The sequence below is a fragment of the Bombina bombina genome, chromosome 3, assembly GCF_027579735.1.
Source record: "Bombina bombina isolate aBomBom1 chromosome 3, aBomBom1.pri, whole genome shotgun sequence".
Taxonomy (NCBI): domain Eukaryota; kingdom Metazoa; phylum Chordata; class Amphibia; order Anura; family Bombinatoridae; genus Bombina; species Bombina bombina.
Window position 1 is genome coordinate 1,073,633,242 of NC_069501.1, and position 24,543 is coordinate 1,073,657,784.

Genomic DNA, 24,543 nt, shown 5'->3' on the forward strand with positions numbered 1-24,543 from the left:
GTCACCTAAATGGAAGGCACCACGGCTTGCAAAACCTTTCTCCCAAAAATAGCCTCAGAAGAAGCAAAAGTATCAAACTTGTAAAATTTGGTAAAAGTGTGCAGTGAAGACCAAGTCGCTGCCCTACATATCTGATCAACAGAAGCCTCGTTCTTGAAGGCCCATGTGGAAGCCACAGCCCTAGTGGAATGAGCCGTGATTCTTTCGGGAGGCTGCCGTCCGGCAGTCTCGTAAGCCAATCTGATGATGCTTTTAATCCAAAAAGAGAGAGAGGTAGAAGTTGCTTTTTGACCTCTCCTTTTACCGGAATAAACAACAAACAAGGAAGATGTTTGTCTAAAATCCTTTGTAGCATCTAAATAGAATTTTAGAGCGCGAACAACATCCAAATTGTGCAACAAACGTTCCTTCTTTGAAACTGGTTTCGGACACAGAGAAGGTACGATAATCTCCTGGTTAATGTTTTTGTTAGAAACAACTTTTGGAAGAAAACCAGGTTTAGTACGTAAAACCACCTTATCTGCATGGAACACCAGATAAGGAGGAGAACACTGCAGAGCAGATAATTCTGAAACTCTTCTAGCAGAAGAAATTGCAACTAAAAACAAAACTTTCCAAGATAATAACTTAATATCAACGGAATGCAAGGGTTCAAACGGAACCCCCTGAAGAACTGAAAGAACTAAGTTGAGACTCCAAGGAGGAGTCAAAGGTTTGTAAACAGGCTTAATTCTAACCAGAGCCTGAACAAAGGCTTGAACATCTGGCACAGCTGCCAGCTTTTTGTGAAGTAACACAGACAAGGCAGAAATCTGTCCCTTCAGGGAACTAGCAGATAATCCTTTTTCCAATCCTTCTTGAAGGAAGGATAGAATCTTAGGAATCTTAACCTTGTCCCAAGGGAATCCTTTAGATTCACACCAACAGATATATTTTTTCCAAATTTTGTGGTAAATCTTTCTAGTTACAGGCTTTCTGGCCTGAACAAGAGTATCGATAACAGAATCTGAGAACCCTCGCTTCGATAAGATCAAGCGTTCAATCTCCAAGCAGTCAGCTGGAGTGAAACCAGATTCGGATGTTCGAACGGACCCTGAACAAGAAGGTCTCGTCTCAAAGGTAGCTTCCAAGGTGGAGCCGATGACATATTCACCAGATCTGCATACCAAGTCCTGCGTGGCCACGCAGGAGCTATCAAGATCACCGACGCCCTCTCCTGATTGATCCTGGCTACCAGCCTGGGGATGAGAGGAAACGGCGGGAACACATAAGCTAGTTTGAAGGTCCAAGGTGCTACTAGTGCATCCACTAGAGCCGCCTTGGGATCCCTGGATCTGGACCCGTAGCAAGGAACTTTGAAGTTCTGACGAGAGGCCATCAGATCCATGTCTGGAATGCCCCACAGCTGAGTGACTTGGGCAAAGATTTCCGGATGGAGTTCCCACTCCCCCGGATGCAATGTCTGACGACTCAGAAAATCCGCTTCCCAATTTTCCACTCCTGGGATGTGGATAGCAGACAGGTGGCAGGAGTGAGACTCCGCCCATAGAATGATTTTGGTCACTTCTTCCATCGCTAGGGAACTCCTTGTTCCCCCCTGATGGTTGATGTACGCAACAGTTGTCATGTTGTCTGATTGAAACCGTATGAACTTGGCCCTCGCTAGCTGAGGCCAAGCCTTGAGAGCATTGAATATCGCTTCCAGTTCCAGAATATTTATCGGTAGAAGAGATTCTTCCCGAGACCAAAGACCCTGAGCTTTCAGGGATCCCCAGACCGCGCCCCAGCCCATCAGACTGGCGTCGGTCGTGACGATGACCCACTCCGGTCTGCGGAATGTCATCCCTTGTGACAGGTTGTCCAGGGACAGCCACCAACGGAGTGAGTCTCTGGTCCTCTGATTTACTTGTATCTTCGGAGACAAGTCTGTATAGTCCCCATTCCACTGACTGAGCATGCACAGTTGTAATGGTCTTAGATGAATGCGCGCAAAAGGAACTATGTCCATTGCCGCTACCATCAAACCAATCACTTCCATGCACTGCGCTATGGAAGGAAGAGGAACGGAATGAAGTATCCGACAAGAGTCTAGAAGTTTCGTTTTTCTGGCCTCTGTCAGAAAAATCCTCATTTCTAAGGAGTCTATTATTGTTCCCAAGAAGGGAACCCTTGTTGACGGAGATAGAGAACTCTTTTCCACGTTCACTTTCCATCCGTGAGATCTGAGAAAGGCCAGGACAATGTCCGTGTGAGCCTTTGCTTGAGGAAGGGACGACGCTTGAATCAGAATGTCGTCCAAGTAAGGTACTACAGCAATGCCCCTTGGTCTTAGCACAGCTAGAAGGGACCCTAGTACCTTTGTGAAAATCCTTGGAGCAGTGGCTAATCCGAAAGGAAGCGCCACGAACTGGTAATGCTTGTCCAGGAATGCGAACCTTAGGAACCGATGATGTTCCTTGTGGATAGGAATATGTAGATACGCATCCTTTAAATCCACTGTGGTCATGAATTGACCTTCCTGGATGGAAGGAAGAATAGTTCGAATGGTTTCCATCTTGAACGATGGAACCTTGAGAAACTTGTTTAAGATCTTGAGATCTAAGATTGGTCTGAACGTTCCCTCTTTTTTGGGAACTATGAACAGATTGGAGTAGAACCCCATCCCTTGTTTTCTTAATGGAACAGGATGAATCACTCCCATTTTTAACAGGTCTTCTACACAATGTAAGAATGCCTGTCTTTTTATGTGGTCTGAAGACAACTGAGACCTGTGGAACCTCCCCCTTGGGGGAAGCCCCTTGAATTCCAGAAGATAACCTTGGGAGACTATTTCTAGCGCCCAAGGATCCAGAACATCTCTTGCCCAAGCCTGAGCGAAGAGAGAGAGTCTGCCCCCCACCAGATCCGGTCCCGGATCGGGGGCCAACATTTCATGCTGTCTTGGTAGCAGTGGCAGGTTTCTTGGCCTGCTTTCCCTTGTTCCAGCCTTGCATTGGTCTCCAAGCTGGCTTGGCTTGAGAAGTATTACCCTCTTGCTTAGAGGACGTAGCACTTTGGGCTGGTCCATTTCTACGAAAGGGACGAAAATTAGGTTTATTTTTTGCCTTGAAAGGCCGATCCTGAGGAAGGGCGTGGCCCTTACCTCCAGTGATATCAGAGATAATCTCTTTCAAGTCAGGGCCAAACAGCGTTTTCCCCTTGAAAGGAATGTTAAGTAGCTTGTTCTTGGAAGACGCATCAGCTGACCAAGATTTCAACCAAAGCGCTCTGCGCGCCACAATAGCAAACCCAGAATTCTTAGCCGCTAACCTAGCCAATTGCAAAGTGGCGTCTAGGGTGAAAGAATTAGCCAATTTGAGAGCATTGATTCTGTCCATAATCTCCTCATAAGGAGGAGAGTCACTATCGACCGCCTTTATCAGCTCATCGAACCAGAAACATGCGGCTGTAGCTACAGGGACAATGCATGAAATTGGTTGTAGAAGGTAACCCTGCTGAACAAACATCTTTTTAAGTAAACCTTCTAATTTTTTATCCATAGGATCTTTGAAAGCACAACTATCCTCTATGGGTATAGTGGTGCGTTTGTTTAAAGTGGAAACCGCTCCCTCGACCTTGGGGACTGTCTGCCATAAGTCCTTTCTGGGGTCGACCATAGGAAACAATTTTTTAAATATGGGGGGAGGGACGAAAGGAATACCGGGCCTTTCCCATTCTTTATTAACAATGTCCGCCACCCGCTTGGGTATAGGAAAAGCTTCTGGGAGCCCCGGGACCTCTAGGAACTTGTCCATTTTACATAGTTTCTCTGGGATGACCAACTTGTCACAATCATCCAGAGTGGATAATACCTCCTTAAGCAGAATGCGGAGATGTTCCAACTTAAATTTAAACGTAATCACATCAGGTTCAGCTTGTTGAGAAATGTTCCCAGAATCAGTAATTTCTCCCTCAGACAAAACCTCCCTGGCCCCATCAGACTGGGTTAGGGGCCCTTCAGAACCATTATTATCAGCGTCGTCATGCTCTTCAGTATCTAAAACAGAGCAGTCACGCTTATGCTGATAAGTGTTCATTTTGGCTAAAATGTTTTTGACAGAATTATCCATTACAGCCGTTAATTGTTGCATAGTAAGGAGTATTGGCGCGCTAGATGTACTAGGGGCCTCCTGAGTGGGCAAGACTCGTGTAGACGAAGGAGGGAATGATGCAGTACCATGCTTACTCCCCTCACTTGAGGAATCATCTTGGGCATCATTGTCATTGTCACATAAATCACATTTATTTAAATGAATGGGAATTCTGGCTTCCCCACATTCAGAACACAGTCTATCTGGTAGTTCAGACATGTTAAACAGGCATAAACTTGATAACAAAGTACAAAAAACGTTTTAAAATAAAACCGTTACTGTCACTTTAAATTTTAAACTGAACACACTTTATTACTGCAATTGCGAAAAAACATGAAGGAATTGTTCAAAATTCACCAAATTTTCACCACAGTGTCTTAAAGCCTTAAAAGTATTGCACACCAAATTTGGAAGCTTTAACCCTTAAAATAACAGAACCGGAGCCGTTTTTAACTTTAACCCCTTTACAGTCCCTGGTATCTGCTTTGCTGAGACCCAACCAAGCCCAAAGGGGAATACGATACCAAATGACGCCTTCAGAAAGTCTTTTCTAAGTATCAGAGCTCCTCTCACATGCGACTGCATGTCATGCCTCTCAAAAACAAGTGCGCAACACCGGCGCGAAAATGAGGCTCCGCCTATGATTTGGGAAAGCCCCTAAAGAATAAGGTGTCTAAAACAGTGCCTGCCGATATTATTATATCAAAATACCCAGAATAAATGATTCCTCAAGGCTAAATATGTGTTAATAATGAATCGATTTAGCCCAGAAAAAGTCTACAGTCTTAATAAGCCCTTGTGAAGCCCTTATTTACGATCTTAATAAACATGGCTTACCGGATCCCATAGGGAAAATGACAGCTTCCAGCATTACATCGTCTTGTTAGAATGTGTCATACCTCAAGCAGCAAGAGACTGCTCACTGTTCCCCCAACTGAAGTTAATTGCTCTCAACAGTCCTGTGTGGAACAGCCATGGATTTTAGTGACGGTTGCTAAAATCATTTTCCTCATACAAACAGAAATCTTCATCTCTTTTCTGTTTCTGAGTAAATAGTACATACCAGCACTATTTCAAAATAACAAACTCTTGATTGAATAATAAAAACTACAGTTAAACACTAAAAAACTCTAAGCCATCTCCGTGGAGATGTTGCCTGTACAACGGCAAAGAGAATGACTGGGGTAGGCGGAGCCTAGGAGGGATCATGTGACCAGCTTTGCTGGGCTCTTTGCCATTTCCTGTTGGGGAAGAGAATATCCCACAAGTAAGGATGACGCCGTGGACCGGACACACCTATGTTGGAGAAAGGGAGGTAGGAAATGAATCTCTACGACCGATAACAGAGAACCTATGAAATTGGCCCCCTGTTCGGAAAATCATTGCATCCAATAGGTGATACTCCCTTCACATCCATCTGACATTCACTGTCTGGCTTAAAAAATGCTGAGAAGCGCATATCAACGTAGAAATCTTAGCACAAACTTACTTCACCACCTCCATAGGAGGCAAAGTTTATAAAACTGAATTGTGGGTGTGGTGAGGAGTGTATTTATAGGCATTTTGCGGTTTGGGAAACTTTGCCCCTCCTGGTAGGATTGTATATCCCATATGTCACTAGCTCATGGACTCTTGCCAATTACATGAAAGAAAGGGTAAAGTTTTTGTTTATAAATCAGTGTAAAGTAATATCAGTGCGTATCTGATGATTGCTATCAGCTAGACGCCATATGAAAAATCTAAGCACAAAACTAATGTAGATGAGGCTTCCATACATAGTATTTACATTAAAGTGACAGGAAATCATTTCTTCTTTCATAATTCAGATACAACATGCAACTTTAAACAACTTTCTATTTTACTTGTATTAAAATGTTCTGCATTCTCTTTGTATCTTGAAAAGCAGACGCACTCTCAGTAGTGTGCACGTGTCTGGAGCACTAAATGGCACCAGTTTTGCAAGAGCTCTAGATGGCAGCACTATTTCCTTGCACATAGTGCTCCACACACCGACCTAGGTATCTCTTCAACAAAGAATACCTTAGGGGAAAAAAGCACACTTTTTTTTTAAATGTTATGTTCTGTCTGAATCACATTTATGTTTTATATCCCTTTAACCCTTTGAGTGCTAAGCACTTTCTCACCTGGGTGCTAAGATTTTTTAATGTTATTTTTATTATTATTTTTTTTTTTGGGGGGGGGGGGGGTCTGTAGCTGCTTAGATGCCCGAGATACAGGCTTCTAAGTAGCATGCCCCCTGCTCCTATACTTAACATTGTAAAGTATAAATAAAGTTGCGCAGTGACGTCATCACGTTATTGCGCGTGACGTCACCACACAAAACGGGAAGCCCCGGCAATGCCTGTCACTCTACAGGCACGATCGCCGAGGTAGGAGCCGCCAGATCTCCCTCAAGGTGGGAGAGTGCTAGTGACGGTTCTGAGCCGTCATTAGCACCAGAGTGGGAAACTGACGGCTCAGAGCCGTCATTAGCACTCAAAGGGTTAATGGAACACCAGCCAATCTGGCACAGTGTACGGATACATCTTTTACAAACTATAAATGATCTTCATATGGCTAATGAGAGACTACACTGCTTTTATGATGTTGCATGGAATAAAAAAAACAGAATTTATGTTTACCTGATAAATTTCTTTCTCCAACGGTGTGTCCGGTCCACGGCGTCATCCTTACTTGTGGGATATTCTCTTCCCCAACAGGAAATGGCAAAGAGCCCAGCAAAGCTGGTCACATGATCCCTCCTAGGCTCCGCCTACCCCAGTCATTCGACCGACGTTAAGGAGGAATATTTGCATAGGAGAAACCATATGGTACCGTGGTGACTGTAGTTAAAGAAAATAAATTATCAGACCTGATTAAAAAACCAGGGCGGGCCGTGGACCGGACACACCGTTGGAGAAAGAAATTTATCAGGTAAACATAAATTCTGTTTTCTCCAACATAGGTGTGTCCGGTCCACGGCGTCATCCTTACTTGTGGGAACCAATACCAAAGCTTTAGGACACGGATGAAGGGAGGGAGCAAATCAGGTCACCTAAATGGAAGGCACCACGGCTTGCAAAACCTTTCTCCCAAAAATAGCCTCAGAAGAAGCAAAAGTATCAAACTTGTAAAATTTGGTAAAAGTGTGCAGTGAAGACCAAGTCGCTGCCCTACATATCTGATCAACAGAAGCCTCGTTCTTGAAGGCCCATGTGGAAGCCACAGCCCTAGTGGAATGAGCTGTGATTCTTTCGGGAGGCTGCCGTCCGGCAGTCTCGTAAGCCAATCTGATGATGCTTTTAATCCAAAAAGAGAGAGAGGTAGAAGTTGCTTTTTGACCTCTCCTTTTACCTGAATAAACAACAAACAAGGAAGATGTTTGTCTAAAATCCTTTGTAGCATCTAAATAGAATTTTAGAGCGCGAACAACATCCAAATTGTGCAACAAACGTTCCTTCTTTGAAACTGGTTTTGGACACAGAGAAGGTACGATAATCTCCTGGTTAATGTTTTTGTTAGAAACAACCTTTGGAAGAAAACCAGGTTTGGTACGTAAAACCACCTTATCTGCATGGAACACCAGATAAGGAGGAGAACACTGCAGAGCAGATAATTCTGAGACTCTTCTAGCAGAAGAAATCGCAACTAAAAACAAAACTTTCCAAGATAATAACTTAATATCAACGGAATGTAAGGGTTCAAACGGAACCCCCTGAAGAACTGAAAGAACTAAATTGAGACTCCAAGGAGGAGTCAAAGGTTTGTAAACAGGCTTGATTCTAACCAGAGCCTGAACAAAGGCTTGAACATCTGGCACAGCTGCCAGCTTTTTGTGAAGTAATACCGACAAGGCAGAAATCTGTCCCTTCAGGGAACTAGCAGATAATCCTTTTTCCAATCCTTCTTGAAGGAAGGATAGAATCCTAGGAATCTTAACCCTGTCCCAAGGGAATCCTTTAGATTCACACCAACAGATATATTTTTTCCAAATTTTGTGGTAAATCTTTCTAGTTACAGGCTTTCTGGCCTGAACAAGAGTATTGATAACAGAATCTGAGAATCCTCGCTTCGATAAAATCAAGCGTTCAATCTCCAAGCAGTCAGCTGGAGTGAAACCAGATTCGGATGTTCGAACGGACCCTGAACAAGAAGGTCTCGTCTCAAAGGTAGCTTCCAAGGTGGAGCCGATGACATATTCACCAGATCTGCATACCAAGTCCTGCGTGGCCACGCAGGAGCTATCAAGATCACCGACGCCCTCTCCTGATTGATCCTGGCTACCAGCCTGGGGATGAGAGGAAATGGCGGGAACACATAAGCTAGTTTGAAGGTCCAAGGTGCTACTAGTGCATCCACTAGAGCCGCCTTGGGATCCCTGGATCTGGCCCCGTAGCAAGGAACTTTGAAGTTCTGACGAGAGGCCATCAGATCCATGTCTGGAATGCCCCACAGGTGAGTGACTTGGGCAAAGATTTCCGGATGGAGTTCCCACTCCCCCGGATGCAATGTCTGACGACTCAGAAAATCCGCTTCCCAATTTTCCACTCCTGGGATGTGGATAGCAGACAGGTGGCAGGAGTGAGACTCCGCCCATAGAATGATTTTGGTCACTTCTTCCATCGCTAGGGAACTCCTTGTTCCCCCCTGATGGTTGATGTACGCAACAGTTGTCATGTTGTCTGATTGAAACCGTATGAACTTGGTCCTCGCTAGCCGAGGCCAGGCCTTGAGAGCATTGAATATCGCTCTCAGTTCCAGAATATTTATCGGTAGAAGAGATTCTTCCCGAGACCAAAGACCCTGAGCTTTCAGGGATCCCCAGACCGCGCCCCAGCCCATCAGACTGGCGTCGGTCGTGACAATGACCCACTCTGGTCTGCGGAACGTCATCCCTTGAGACAGATTGTCCAGGGACAGCCACCAACGGAGTGAGTCTCTGGTCCTCTGATTTACTTGTATCTTCGGAGACAAGTCTGTATAGTCCCCATTCCACTGACTGAGCATGCACAGTTGTAATGGTCTTAGATGAATGCGCGCAAAAGGAACTATGTCCATCGCCGCTACCATCAACCCGATCACTTCCATGCACTGAGCTATGGAAGGAAGAGGAACGGAATGAAGTATCCGACAAGAGTCTAGAAGTTTTGTTTTTCTGGCCTCTGTTAGAAAGATCCTCATTTCTAAAGAGTCTATAATTGTTCCCAAGAAGGGAACCCTTGTTGACGGGGATAGAGAACTCTTTTCCACGTTCACTTTCCAGCCGTGAGATCTGAGAAAGGCCAGGACAATGTCCGTGTGAGCCTTTGCTTGAGGAAGGGACGACGCTTGAATCAGAATGTCGTCCAGGTAAGGTACTACTGCAATGCCCCTTGGTCTTAGCACCGCTAGAAGGGAGCCTAGTACCTTTGTGAAAATCCTTGGAGCAGTGGCTAATCCGAAAGGAAGCGCCACGAACTGGTAATGTTTGTCCAGGAATGCAAACCTTAGGAACCGATGATGTTCCTTGTGGATAGGAATATGTAGATACGCATCCTTTAAATCCACCGTGGTCATGAATTGACCCTCCTGGATGGAAGGAAGAATAGTTCGAATGGTTTCCATCTTGAAAGATGGAACCTTGAGAAACTTGTTTAAGATCTTGAGATCTAAGATTGGTCTGAACGTTCCCTCTTTTTTGGGAACTATGAACAGATTGGAGTAGAACCCCATCCCTTGTTCTCTTAGTGGAACAGGATGAATCACTCCCATTTTTAACAGGTCTTCTACACAATGTAAGAACGCCTGTCTTTTTATGTGGTCTGAAGACAACTGAGACCTGTGGAACCTCCCCCTTGGGGGAAGTCCCTTGAATTCCAGAAGATAACCCTGGGAGACTATTTCTAGCGCCCAAGGATCCAGAACATCTCTTGCCCAAGCCTGAGCGAAGAGAGAGAGTCTGCCCCCCACCAGATCCGGTCCCGGATCGGGGGCCAATATTTCATGCTGTCTTGGTAGCAGTGGCAGGCTTCTTGGCCTGCTTTCCCTTGTTCCAGCCTTGCATTGGTCTCCAAGCTGGCTTGGCTTGAGAAGTATTACCCTCTTGCTTAGAGGACGTAGCACTTTGGGCTGGTCCGTTTTTACGAAAGGGACGAAAATTAGGTCTATTTTTCGCCTTGAAAGGCCGATCCTGAGGAAGGGCGTGGCCCTTACCCCCAGTGATATCCGAGATAATCTCTTTCAAGTCAGGGCCAAACAGCGTTTTCCCCTTGAAAGGAATGTTTAGTAGCTTGTTCTTGGAAGACGCGTCAGCCGACCAAGATTTCAACCAAAGCGCTCTGCGCGCCACAATAGCGAACCCAGAATTCTTAGCCGCTAACCTAGCCAATTGCAAAGTGGCGTCTAGGGTGAAAGAATTAGCCAATTTGAGAGCATTGATTCTGTCCATAATCTCCTCATAAGGAGGAGAATCACTATCGAGCGCCTTTATCAGTTCATCAAACCAGAAACATGCGGCTGTAGTGACAGGGACAATGCATGAAATTGGTTGTAGAAGGTAACCCTGCTGAACAAACATCTTTTTAAGCAAACCTTCTAATTTTTTATCCATAGGATCTTTGAAAGCACAACTATCCTCTATGGGTATAGTGGTGCGTTTGTTTAAAGTAGAAACCGCTCCCTCGACCTTGGGGACTGTCTGCCATAAGTCCTTTCTGGGGTCGACCATAGGAAACAATTTTTTAAATATGGGGGGAGGGACGAAAGGAATACCGGGCCTTTCCCATTCTTTATTAACAATGTCCGCCACCCGCTTGGGTATAGGAAAAGCTTCTGGGAGCTCCGGCACCTCTAGGAACTTGTCCATTTTACATAGTTTCTCTGGGATGACCAACTTTTCACAATCATCCAGAGTGGATAATACCTCCTTAAGCAGAATGCGGAGATGTTCCAACTTAAATTTAAATGCAATTACATCAGGTTCAGCCTGTTGAGAAATGTTCCCTGAATCAGTAATTTCTCCCTCAGACAAAACCTCCCTGGCCCCCTCAGATTGGGTTAGGGGCCCTTCAGAGATATTAATATCAGCGTCGTCATGCTCTTCAGTAACTAAAACAGAGCAGCCACGCTTACGCTGACAAGGGTTCATTTTGGCTAAAATGTTTTTGACAGAATTATCCATTACAGCCGTTAATTGTTGCATAGTAAGGAGTATTGGCGCGCTAGATGTACTAGGGGCCTCCTGAGTGGGCAAGACTCGTGTAGACGAAGGAGGGAATGATGCAGTACCATGCTTACTCCCCTCACTTGAGGAATCATCTTGGGCATCATTGTCATTATCACATAAATCACATTTATTTAAATGAACAGGAATTCTGGCTTCCCCACATTCAGAACACAGTCTATCTGGTAGTTCAGACATGTTAAACAGGCATAAACTTGATAATAAAGTACAAAAAACGTTTTAAAATAAAACCGTTACTGTCACTTTAAATTTTAAACTGAACACACTTTATTACTGCAATTGCGAAAAAACATGAAGGAATTGTACAAAATTCACCAAATTTTCACCACAGTGTCTTAAAGCCTTAAAAGTATTGCACACCAAATTTGGAAGCTTTAACCCTTAAAATAACGGAACCGGAGCCGTTTTAACACTTTAACCCCTTTACAGTCCCTGGTATCTGCTTTGCTGAGACCCAACCAAACCCAAAGGGGAATACGATACCAAATGACGCCTTCAGAAAGTCTTTTCTAAGTATCAGAGCTCCTCTCACATGCGACTGCATGCCATGCCTCTCAAAAACAAGTGCGCCACACCGGCGCGAAAATGAGGCTCTGCTTATGCTTTGGGAAAGCCCCAGAGAAATAAGGTGTCTAATACAGTGCCTGCCGATATTATAATATCAATAAACCCAGATAAAATGATTCCTCAAAGCTAAATATGTTTTAAAACTGAATCGATTTAGCCCAGAAAAGTCTACAATCTTAATAAGCCCTTGTGAAGCCCTTATTTACCATCGTAATAAACATGGCTTACCGGATCCCATAGGGAAAAATGACAGCTTCCAGCATTACATCGTCTTGTTAGAATGTGTCATACCTCAAGCAGCAAGAGACTGCACACTGTTCCCCCAACTGAAGTTAATTGCTCTCAACAGTCCTGTGTGGAACAGCCATGGATTTTAGTTACGGTGCTAAAATCATTTTCCTCATACAAACAGAAATCTTCATCTCTTTTCTGTTTCTGAGTAAATAGTACATACCAGCACTATTTTAAAATAACAAACTCTTGATTGAATAATAAAAACTACAGTTAAACACTAAAAAACTCTAAGCCATCTCCGTGGAGATGTTGCCTGTACAACGGCAAAGAGAATGACTGGGGTAGGCGGAGCCTAGGAGGGATCATGTGACCAGCTTTGCTGGGCTCTTTGCCATTTCCTGTTGGGGAAGAGAATATCCCACAAGTAAGGATGACGCCGTGGACCGGACACACCTATGTTGGAGAAATATGCATTGAAAGGGGATGAGCAAACAAAAGTTTGTCTTAAAAGGACAGGAAGCCCAAAACTTTTCTTTCATGATTTGGAAAGCACATACAATCAGCAGCTAGCTCCCACTAGTGTAAGATATGTGCAAATTCTTTTTCAACAAGAGATACCAAGAGAACGAAGCACATTTGAAAATAAAAGTTAATTTAAAAAGGTCTTAAAGTCGCATACTCTTTCTGAACCATGCAAGTTTAAATTTGACTTTCATATCCCTTTAAAGTAAATACAAAACCAACAAATAATCTTTTATTAAACAACCCTTTAAAATGATACAACTCATTATTCAATAATTATATTAACATGCGTCACCCGAAAACCAAGAGGTTCAACTCACCGACCAAAGAAACCGTATTCCATAGGAAAAGATATATAGGTAAAATGTTAACCTCCACCTAGAAAGAAAACACACAAAAGGCATTAGCTCTGCTACACTGAGCGGTCTGCAGCTCTAGATGGAAGAATTAAGACAATTAAAGGGACACTGTAGCCAAAAAAAATATTTTGTGATTCAGATAGAGCATGCAATTTTAAGCAACTTTCTAATTTACTCCTATTATCAAATTGTCTTCATTTTCTTGTTATGTTTATTTGAAAAGCAAGAATGTAAGTTTTGATGCCAGCCCATTTTAGGTGAACAATCTGGGTTGTCCTTGCTGATTGGACACCACCTTTAAACAAGTGCTGTCCATGGTTCTGAACCCACAATTTGCTGGCTCCTTAGCTGAGATGCCTTCTTTTCAAATAAAGATTGCAAGAGAATGAAGAAAAATTGATAATAGAAGTAAATTAGAAAGTTGCTTACAATTACATGCTCTATCTGAATCATGAAAGAAAAAATTTGGGTTCAGTGTCCCTTTAAGCTACACATGAAGACAAGAGAAAAGTGTTCTCATGCTAACTGGTGACAGAATATTTGTGTGCAATATTCAAATTAAAATGTATTTTCCCATGAACCGTGTGAGCAAGAAAAAGCCTAGTTATAACTAGGCCTAACATCTAAAATTACTATTTAATATTTATGTTCTTCTGTGCCGAATCCCATCTGCAGGTTCAGGCACAATTTGCAGTTAATTACATGCAAGTTGTCTCAATGTAATCTCATCTCTAATATAACATTAGAATTTTATTTGCAAGTACCTCTGCAGTAAGGGGCATAAGGTTAACCCTCAGAGTCAATTTAATACTGATGCTAAAGACTGCAAACTGTTTCTACGTATTTTTTCAGCTGGGTAAGACATGGATAACAAAAAAAAAAAAGAACTTTATAATTCAAGATATTTTATTGAACTTTAATGTTCAAAATGTATATTGTTCATTCATAAAATGTATGATTAAATGGTAATTTTGTAATGTGTTGTGTCCTCCCTATATCCTGAATTCTGCCATACTGTAAAAAGGTGATTCCTTATAAGAACATCCTTCATAGTAAATAACAGGCCGTTCTCTCTATTTTAACTTTATTTCTTTATTTGAGGAACTAAGCAAAGTGGTGTAAACTCCCAATGGCCAGCACCAGCAAGAAGATTTGCATAAGACACATCACACAAGCACAATGGGATTTTACAGTAGCAGTCGCATTGCGCACGTGTGCCGTCTTAGGCATAGGGAGTATGAGCCACTTTGCTGAATGGCACGGTTCATAGACCTGTGAACTGCTGAAGCCACTATGAAGTGAAAAAGTTAAAATGGAGGCGTTACCTGGTATTTGTTACTCCAAGTGACCTTTTGGGTATATATATATAAAAAAAAAGGAATAAAATTATAGGTTTTCGGAATAGTTTGAATTAATATATATTTGGCCACACTGTCTCACCAAATTGTTAGATGGGGATAAAAAATAAATATCTTTTAAAAGGTAAAGTAGTATGAACCCCCTGCCAAGTTGTAGACAATACACAAGTACTGCTTTTGGAAACATTGTTTAGAGCATTGTAGAAAAAAAATTGCACAAGAAACATTTTATGTAAGAAACTATTATTGAATAATATATATTTTAATTAAAATACAGAACATGGTTATTAAAAACAAAATATATGCTTACCTAATAATTTCTTTCATGGTTACTACTGGGATTCAACTCCCGGCCACTAGGAGGAGGCAAAGGTTCCAAAAGCTCTAATCCCTTCCACCTTTCAGGTATTCTAGTCTTACGTATAGTCCAGAAAGGAGAAGTAGAAAGGTAGGAAAGGAAAAAGCAGGGAAAATGAGGTGCAAACTAGAACTGCCACCAGAAAAAAACAATTAAGTACAAAATGAAAATACATTTATCATCAGGTAAGCATAAATTTAATTTCCTTTTATTAGGTTATAACTAATACCCAAGCTCAGGAGACCATGAGTAATTTTGCGGGACTTTTTTTTTTAGGCAGGCACCTAATTACCAGACACTGCTGTCTGAAGGACTTTCCAACCAAATACAGGTAGCCCTCAGTTTACGCCAGGGTTAGGTTCCAGATGGAATGGTTGTAAATCGAGACCGTTGTAAATTGAAACCCAGTTTATAATGTAAGTCAATGGGAAGTGAGGGAGATAGGTTCCAGGCCCCTCTCGAAATTGTCATAACTAACATCTAATACATTATTTTTAAAGCTTTGAAATGAAGACTTGATAAAATAATCACACAACACAGAATATATAATTAAACTAAGTTGAATGAACGAAAACATTTGCTAAACAGCATTATAAACCTAATAAAATAATCACACAACACAGACTTCACTTGCATTTTTTTGCAAACTGTTCTTTCTAGGCATTCCAATCTGGACTGATTTATAGACAGGAAGATCTTGTTCCTTTGAAATCTGCTCGATAGCTCAGGTCTGGTTAAACTGATTAATTTCAGCTTGCTTGGCTTTGCTGCAACACAAGCAAACAGCTCCACCTACTGGCTATTATAATCAATGCACTGCTTCTCAATGCTTTTCAATAGCAGTCGCATGACTGGAAAAAAAGGTTGTTATTCGGAAACGGTGTAAATTGAACCGTTGTAAAACGAGGGCCACCTGTACATCAATGTGGTAGAATGTTGCTGCCTTGAAAATTACAACATGAAAAGGGAGCAAAAACAGAATTTATGCTTACCTGATAAATTACTCGTGATATATCTCTTGTGATATATCGAGTCCACGGATTCATCCTTTACTTGTGGGATATTCTCCTTCCCAACAGGAAGTGGCAAAGAGAGCACAGCAGAGCTGTCCATATAGCTGCCCCTCTAGCTCCACCCCCCAGTCATTCGACCGAAGGTTAGGAAGAAAAAGGAGAAACCATAGGGTGCAGTGGTGACTGTAGTTTAAACAAAAACACTACCTGACTTAATAGCCAGGGCGGGCCGTGGACTCGATACATCACAAGAGAAAGTAATTTATCAGGAAAGCATAAATTCTGTTTTCTCTTGTAAGATGTATCGAGTCCACGTATTCATCCTTTACTTGTGGGATACCAATACCAAAGCTTTAGGACACGGATGAAGGGAGGGAACAAGACAGGTACCTTAAACGGAAGGCACCACTGCTTGTAAAACCTTTCTCCCAAAAATAGCCTCCGAAGAAGCAAAAGTATTGAATTTGGAAAATTTGGAAAAAGTATGCAGCAAAGACCAAGTCGCTGCCTTGCAAATCTGTTCAACAGAAGCCTTGTTTTTAAAACCCCACGTGGAAGCCACTGCTCTGGTAGAATGAGAAGTAATTGTTTCGGGAGGCTGCTGGCCAGCAGTCTCATAGGCCAAACGGATGATGCTTTTCAGCCAAAAGGAAAGAGGAAGAAGTCGCCTTCTGACCTCTCCTCTTACCAGAATAGATAACAAACAATGATCTTGTTTGTCTGAAATCCTTAGTTGCTTGTAAATAGAACTTTAAAGCACGAACCAAATCAAGATTGTGTAACAGACGTTCGTTCATCGAAGAAGGATTAGGACACAGAGAAGGAACAACAATTTCCTGATTAATATTCTTATTAGACACAACCTTAGGAAGAAAACCGGGTTTGGTACGCAAAACTACCTTATCTGCATGGAAAACCAGGTAAGGTGAATCACACTGTAAAGCAGATAACTCTGAAACTCTTCGAGCAGAAGAGATAGCTACCAAAAACAAAACTTTCCAAGATAAAAGCTTAATATCTTATGGAATGTAAAGGTTCAAACGGAACCCCTTGCAGAACTGAAAGAACTAAATTCAGACTCCATGGCGGAGCCACAGGTCTATAAACAGGCTTGATTTTGACTTGATCTGCCAGACGTTTGTGAAAAAGAATAGACAAAGCAGATATCTGTCCTTTTAAGGAACTAGCTGATAATCCTTTCTCCAATCCTTCTTGGAGAAAGGACAATATCCTGGGAATCCTAATCTTACTCCATGAGTAACCCTTGGATTCGAACCAAAAAATATATTTTCGCCAAATCTTATGGTAGATTTTCCTGGTGACAGGCTTTCTAACCTGAATCAGGGTATCAATAACCGACTCAGAGAAACCACGCTTTGATAGAATTAGGCGTTAAATCTCCAAGCAGTCAGACGCAGAGAAATTAGATTTGGATGTTTGAAAGGACCTTGTATTAGAAGGTCCTGCCTCATTGGTAGTGTCCATGGTGGAACATATGACATGTCCACTAGGTCTGCATACCAGGTCCTGCGTGGCCACGCAGGCGCTATTAGAATCACCGAAGCCCTCTCCTGCTTGATTCTGGCAAACAGACGAGAGAGGAGAGGAAACGGTGGAAAAACATAGGCCAGATTGAAGGACCAAGGCGCTGCTAGAGCATCTATCAGCACCGTCTGGGGATCCCGGGATCTGGACCCGTAAAGAGGAAGCTTGGTGTTCTGACGGGACGCCATCAGATCCAATTCTGGAGTGCCCCATAGCTGAGTCAGCTGGGCAAATACCTCCGGGTGGAGTTCCCACTCCCCCGGGTGAAAAGTCTGACGACTTAGAAAATCCGCCTCCCAGTTGTCTACTCCTGGGATGTGAATTGCTGAGAGATGGCAAGAGTGATCCTCCGCCCACCTGATTATTTTGGTTACTTCCATCATTGCTAGGGAACTCCTTGTTCCCCCTTGATGATTGACGTAAGCTACAGTCGTGATGTTGTCTGACTGACATCTGATTAATTTGGCCGCAGCTAGCTGAGGCCATGCCTGAAGAGCGTTGAATATCGCCCTCAGTTCCAGAATGTTTATAGGGAGAAGAGCCTCTTCCCGAAACCATAAGTCCCAGACTGCACCCCAGCCGAACAGACTGGCGTCGGTCGTTACGATGATCCACTCTGGTCTGCGGAAACACATTCCCTGAGACAGATGATCCTGAGACAACCACCAGAGAAGAGAATCTCTGGTCCCCTGGTCCAACTGTATTTGAGGAGAAAAATCTGCATAATCCCCATTCCACTGTTTGAGCATGCATAGTTGCAGTGGTCTGAGGTGTATCCGTGCAAAAGGGACTATGTCCATTGCCGCTACCATTAGTCAGATTGTCTCTATGCACTGAGCTACAGATGGCCGAGGAATGGAATGAAGAGCTCGGCAAGTAGTTAAGAGTTTTAACTTTCTGACCTCCGTCAGAAATATTTTCATTTCCACCGAGTCTATTAGGGTTCCTAGGAAGGAAACTCTTGTGAGGGGGGAGAGAGAGCTCTTTTTGATGTTCACCTTCCACCCGCGAGACCTCAGAAAGGCTAATACAATTTCCGTGTGAGACTTGGCTCTTTGGAAAGTAGACGCTTGAATTAAGATGTCGTCTAGATAAGGCGCCTCTGCTATGCCCCGCGGTCTTAGAACCGCCAGAAGGGACCCTAGCACCTTTATGAAAATTCTGGGAGCAGTGGCCAACCCGAAAGGAAGAGCCACAAACTGATAATGCTTGTCCAGAAAGGCGAACCTGAGAAACTGGTGATGATCTTTGTGGATAGGAATGTGTAAATATGCATCCTTTAGATCCACGGTAGTCATATATTGATCCTCCTGGATCATTGGTAAGATTGTCTGAATGGTCTCCATCTTGAATGATGGGACTCTGAGGAATTTGTTTAGAATTTTGAGATCCAGGATTGGTCTGAAAGTTCCTTCTTTCTTGGGAACCACAAAGAGGTTTGAGTAAAAACCCAACCCTTGTTCTGCAATTGGAACTGGGTGGATCACTCCCATTGTATGTAGGTCTTCTACACAGCGTAAGAACGCCTCTTTCTTTGTCATGTCTGTAGACAGATGAGAAATGTGGAACCTTCCCCTTGGAGGGGAGTCCTTGAATTCTAGAAGATATCCCTGGGATACAATCTCTAAGGCCCAGGGATCGTGTACGTCTCTTGCCCAGGCCTGAGCGAAGAGAGAGAGAGTCTGCCCCCTACTAGATCCGGTCCCGGATCTGGGGCTACCCCATCATGCTGTCTTGGAGGCAGCTGCAGGCTTCTTGGCCTGTTTACCCTTGTTCCAGCCCTGGTAAGGTTTCCAGGCTGACCTGGGTTGCGAAGCGTTACCCTCTTGCTTTGTAGCAGGGGAGGATGAAGCGAGACCGCTCCTGAAATTCCGAAAGGAACAAAACATTTTTTGTTTGTTCTTTATCTTAAAGGACTTGTCCTGAGGGAGAGCATGGCCTTTTCCCCCAGTGATTTCTGAAATCTCTTTCAATTCAGGCCCGAAGAGGGTCTTTCCTTTGAAAGGGATGTTCAATAGTTTGGATCGGCCGTCCAGGACTTTAGCCATAGCGCCCTGAGCGCTAAAATGGCGAAACCTGAATTCTTTGCCGCTAACTTAGCTAGTTGGAAAGCGGCATCTGTGATAAAAGAATTAGCCAGCTTAAGAGCCTTAATTCTGTCCATCCATCTGGAGCGCATCTTCCAGCGCCTCAAACCAGAAAGCAGCTGCAGTAGTTACAGGAACAATGCACGCAATAGGTTGGAGAAGAAAACCTTGTTGAACAAAACTTTTCTTAAGTAAACTCTCTAATTTTTTATCCACAGGGTCTTTAAAAGCACAACTGAAGAAATAGCCCCCTCCACCTTAGGGACCATCTGCCACGAGTCCCGCATGGGGTCAGATATGGGGAACATTTTCTTAAAAACAGGAGGGGGAACAAAGGGAATACCTGGTCTATCCCACTCCCTAGTAACAATATCCGCAATCCTCTTAGGAACCGGGAACACATCAGTGTAAACAGAAACTTCAAGGTACTTGTCCATTTTACACAATTTCTCTGGAACCACCATAGGGTCGCAGTCATCCAGAGTAACTAATACCTACCTGAGCAATAAGCGGAGGTGTTCTAGTTTAAATTTAAAAGCCAACGTATCTGAATCCGTCTGAGCAACCTTTCCTGAATCGTTGCGAGGGTATATCGGATACGGCTACTAAAGCGTCAGAATGCTCAGAATCTGTTCTTAAAACAGAGCTATCATGCTTTGCAGGTAACACGGGCAGTTTAGATAAAAACACTGAGAGAGAGTATTATTCATAACTGCCGTCAAGTCTTGCAAGGTAAAAGAGTTAGATGCACTAGAGGTGCTAGGCGTCGCTTGAGCGGGCGTAACTGGTTGTGACACTTGGGGAGAGGTTGATGGACTAACCTCGTTACCTTCTGTCTGAGAATCATCTTGGGCCACATTTTTAAGTGCAACAATATGTTCTTTAAAGTGTATAGACATATCAGTACAAGTGGGACACATTCTGAGGGGGGGTTCCACCATGGCTTCTAAACACATTGAACAAGGATTTTCCTTGGTGTCAGACATGTTTAACAGACTAGTATTAAAACAAGCAGGCTTGGAAATCACTTTAATCAAGTAAAAACAAACTTTGAAAAAAACATTACTGTGCCTTTAAGAGATAAAAAAGGCACACAATTTTGCAAAACAGTGAAAAAATGCAGCAAACGTTTCAAAATTTTTACAGTATGTACCTAAAGCATTAGTAAGATTGCACCACTAGCGATAAAAACAATTAACCCCTTAATGCCAAAACCGGATCGACAGTAAGCCAAAAAAATTAAACGGTTAAAAAACTTTCAGCACCCTGCCACAGCTCTGCTGTGGCCCTACCTGCCCTTAGGAACCAGATTTGTGGGGAAAAAAACTTCTTATAGGCCCTCAAACTGCAGCCGGACCCTCCATGTGAAGCAGCCTGAACTTCTAGTCAATTTTAACTGCGCATCTGAGGCGCGAAATTAGGCCCCTCCCACATCACTACGGTGCTTGTGAGGCCTAAAGAAACACTCCCAAGTGTATGAATAATAGCCATGTGGGTAACAACCCCTGAAAAAACCCAAAGTAACCCTCAAAGTGTCTCAAACAAACGAAATTTTCAATAAAAACTGTTTGCCATAAAGTAGTGTCAACCAGCATAAACTAGCCCTGTTATGTAAGCTTAAAATTCCATACTTAGTTTCTGAATACAGCTTACCCTTCCCTCATGGGGATATAATCAGTCCTTTCTAGCATTATCACAGTCTTGTCTAGAAATAAATGACTGAACATATCTTTTTTGCAGCCTAATCTGCAAACCGTTCCCCCCAACTGAAGTTTTCTTGTACTCCTCAGTCCTTTGTGGGAACAGCAGTGGATTTTAGTTACAACATGCTAAAATCATCTTCCTCCCTGCAGAAATCTTCATCTCCTTTCTGCTAGAGAGTAAATAGTACAGACCGGTACCATTTAAAATAACAAACTTTTGCTTATAGAAAAACATAACTTATGCTTACCTGATAAATTTATTTCTCTTGTAGTGTATCCAGTCCACGGATCATCCATTACTTATGGGATATTCTCCTTCCCAACAGGAAGTTGCAAGAGGATCACCCACAGCAGAGCTGCTATATAGCTCCTCCCCTAACTGTCATATCCAGTCATTCGGGCCGTGGACTGGATACACTACAAGAGAAATAAATTTATCAGGTAAGCATAAATTATGTTTTCTCTTGTTAAGTGTATAAAGTCCACGGATCATCCATTACTTGTGGGATACCAATACCAAAGCTAAAGTACACGGATGATGGGAGGGACAAGGCAGGATTAAGCGGAAGGAACCACTGCCTGAAGAACTTTTCTCCCAAAAACAGCCTCCGAAGAAGCAAAAGTATCAAATTTGGAAAATTTGGAAAAAGTGTGAAGCGAAGACCAAGTCGCGGCCTTGCAAACCTGTTCAACAGAGGCCTCATTTTTAAAGGCCCAGGTGGAAGCCACAGCTCTAGTAGAATGAGCTGTAATCCTTTCAGGGGGCTGCTGTCCAGCAGTCTCATTGGCTAGGCGTATTATGCTCCGAAGCCAAAAGGAAAGAGAGGTTGCCGAAGCTTTTTGACCTCTCCTCTGTCCAGAGTAAACGACAAACAGGGTAGATGTTTGACGAAAATCTTTAGTAGCTTGTAAGTAAAACTTCAAGGCACGGACTACGTCCAGATTATGTAAAAGACGTTCCTTCTTTGAAGAAGGATTAGGACACAATGATGGAACAACAATCTCTTGATTGATATTCTTGTTAGAAACCACCTTAGGTAAAAACCCAGGTTTGGTACGCAGGACTACCTTATCTGCATGAAAAATCAGATAAGGAGAATCACATTGTAAGGCAGATAGCTCAGAGACTCTCCGAGCCGAGGAAATAGCCATCAAAAACAGAACTTTCCAAGATAAAAGTTTAATATCAATGGAATGAAGGGGTTCAAACGGAACTCCTTGAAGAACTTTAAGAACCAAGTTTAAGCTCCACGGGGGAGCAACAGGTTTAAACACAGGCTTAATTCTAACCAAAGCCTGGCAAAATGCCTGGACGTCTGGAACCTCTGCCAGACGCTTGTGCAAAAGAATAGACAGAGCAGAAATCTGTCCCTTTAAGCCAAGTCTTTGTTTTTAAAACAAATTAACATCCTTTTTACTGCAATTATTTTTCAATAGCTAAACTCCATGCATCATTTGCTTTATTTGGAGGAGCCAATCTGGGTCTAAGTTTTACCAGTGTCAATGACAAACAGAGCATTGAATTTTTGGATCTGACCCATCAGAATGAAGGTAATAAGATCATTACAAAACTTAATCGTAAACCCATATCAGGTAATAGCATTTTACATGCGAAAAGTATGCATCCTAAACATACGAGGTTCGGCATCTTGAAGGGTGAATTTATTTGCCTCAGACGAAATTGTTCTTCATTGGAAGAATATCAAATATTAGCAAAAGAATTCAGAGATAGATTCTCAAAGAGGGGATTTCCATATAATTCGATAACTAGGGCCTACAATATGGTGGCTGGAATGGATAGGAATGCTATGTTACATACCAGTAAAACTAACAGTAAACTAGAGACAAAAAAACTACCCTATTTTTGTGACTGACTATAGCAATCAGTCTGAACAGATTTCCAATATAATAAAAGATTGTCTGCCAATCCTTAAAGGTGATGAAGATCTCTATAATGTAGTTAAGGGTGCAGATGTGTTTCAAGAAAAAAACAAAACCATAGGCAACATTCTAGCCCCTAGCGAGGTAAAACTATCTCCAGCTAAGACTAATAGTTGGTTAGAATGTAAAGGACATTATAACTGCTGTGCTACGAGATGCAAAGCATGTTTATATACACTGTCAGGTAAAACCTTTCAATCTGCAAGTACTCAAAAAGTATTCATGATGGATGCTTGTACTAACTGTCGTAGTACTTATGTTGTGTATTTAATTACATGCTTTGATTATCAGAAACAATATGTAGGCTTCACTACAAGGGAAGCCAGGGACAGGATCAAAGAACATATCAATGATATTAAGTCTGAGGATCCAGACTCACAAGTAGCCAGACATTATAAATATTGCCATGACAACAGTATAGATAAACTTAAATGGCAGGTCATTGAATGGGTTAGAACCCCTGAAAGAGGTGGAGATAGAGACAGGATTCTTCGCACACGCAAAGCATTTTGGATCTTTAAACTCAAAACCCGGGTACCTGATAGATTAAATATACAAACTGATCTTATTAATTGTTGGCGGTAATTATGATATGTTGATCTGCTCTATGCATATTAGAGAGCTATTAATTACCAATATAAGTTATGGTATACATTTATCTGTCAATACCACTGAAATTTACTTAATTCTAGTTACCTATCAACTGGCAATGAGCTCTACTAATCATTCATGCATATGATACAATCTTTACATTAAGCTTACTAACAATAATATCTATATGAAATAAATTGCAAATTTATGTCTAAAACTATAAGAGCTATTTTCCAGTAGCAGTTGGGTGGGTGAAGCATTATTATACTACTTTTTCTTAGGGAGTTGTATTACTCTCTGTGTCCCCCTTTGGATATTGCAAGGGATTGGGGCATATTATGGTTTATAATGCATACATTTCTAACCATAACCGAGTATATATATTCATCTTCTAAACCAGGGGTCGCCAACCTTTCGGACTTCAGGGACCACTAAACTCACAAGTTTGAATCCTGTGGACCACTAACATGATTTTTTTTAAAAAAAGGTACAAACAATTTTGGAATTAAATAAGTGAATGACAGAACTGAGAGAATACTTCCAAATGACAGATGAAGGGTGAATGCCTACTTTTGAGCTAGAAACAGAGAGGCAGAAAGTAGGAAAAAAAGAATTATGTTTAAAAGGACCACAAGACTATCAAGTTACCTCCCCAGTTAGGAATTATTTAAAACTACTTATGATCATGGACATTGGAGTCATAAATTAAGTTTATATCAGAAAGCTCTCAATATGGATGTGAGCCAACCATGACTGATGTTACTGGCAATTACTACAATACTGGTGGGATATGGCTGATCAAATGAGATTAATTCCTTTTTGTACTCTTGTATTATTGGTAGAGATCCTTTTAGGGTAGAGTATTAAATAAATTTGTATGGTTTGAAGTGTAGCGTAGGAGTAAGAGATTCTA

General features: G+C 42.3%; 1 protein-coding gene across 2 annotated transcripts in view; it reads right to left on the minus strand.

Annotated features, from left to right (window-relative positions):
- The window catches only part of CERS5 (ceramide synthase 5), a 251,544-nt gene that overhangs the window by 102,848 nt on the left and 124,153 nt on the right, over nt 1–24,543 (minus strand). For both annotated transcript variants that reach the window (XM_053708354.1, XM_053708356.1), the window contains exon 4: nt 12,996–13,053. In XM_053708354.1, coding sequence (XP_053564329.1) covers nt 12,996–13,053 — 58 coding nt within the window. The remainder of the gene's footprint in view (nt 1–12,995; nt 13,054–24,543) is intronic.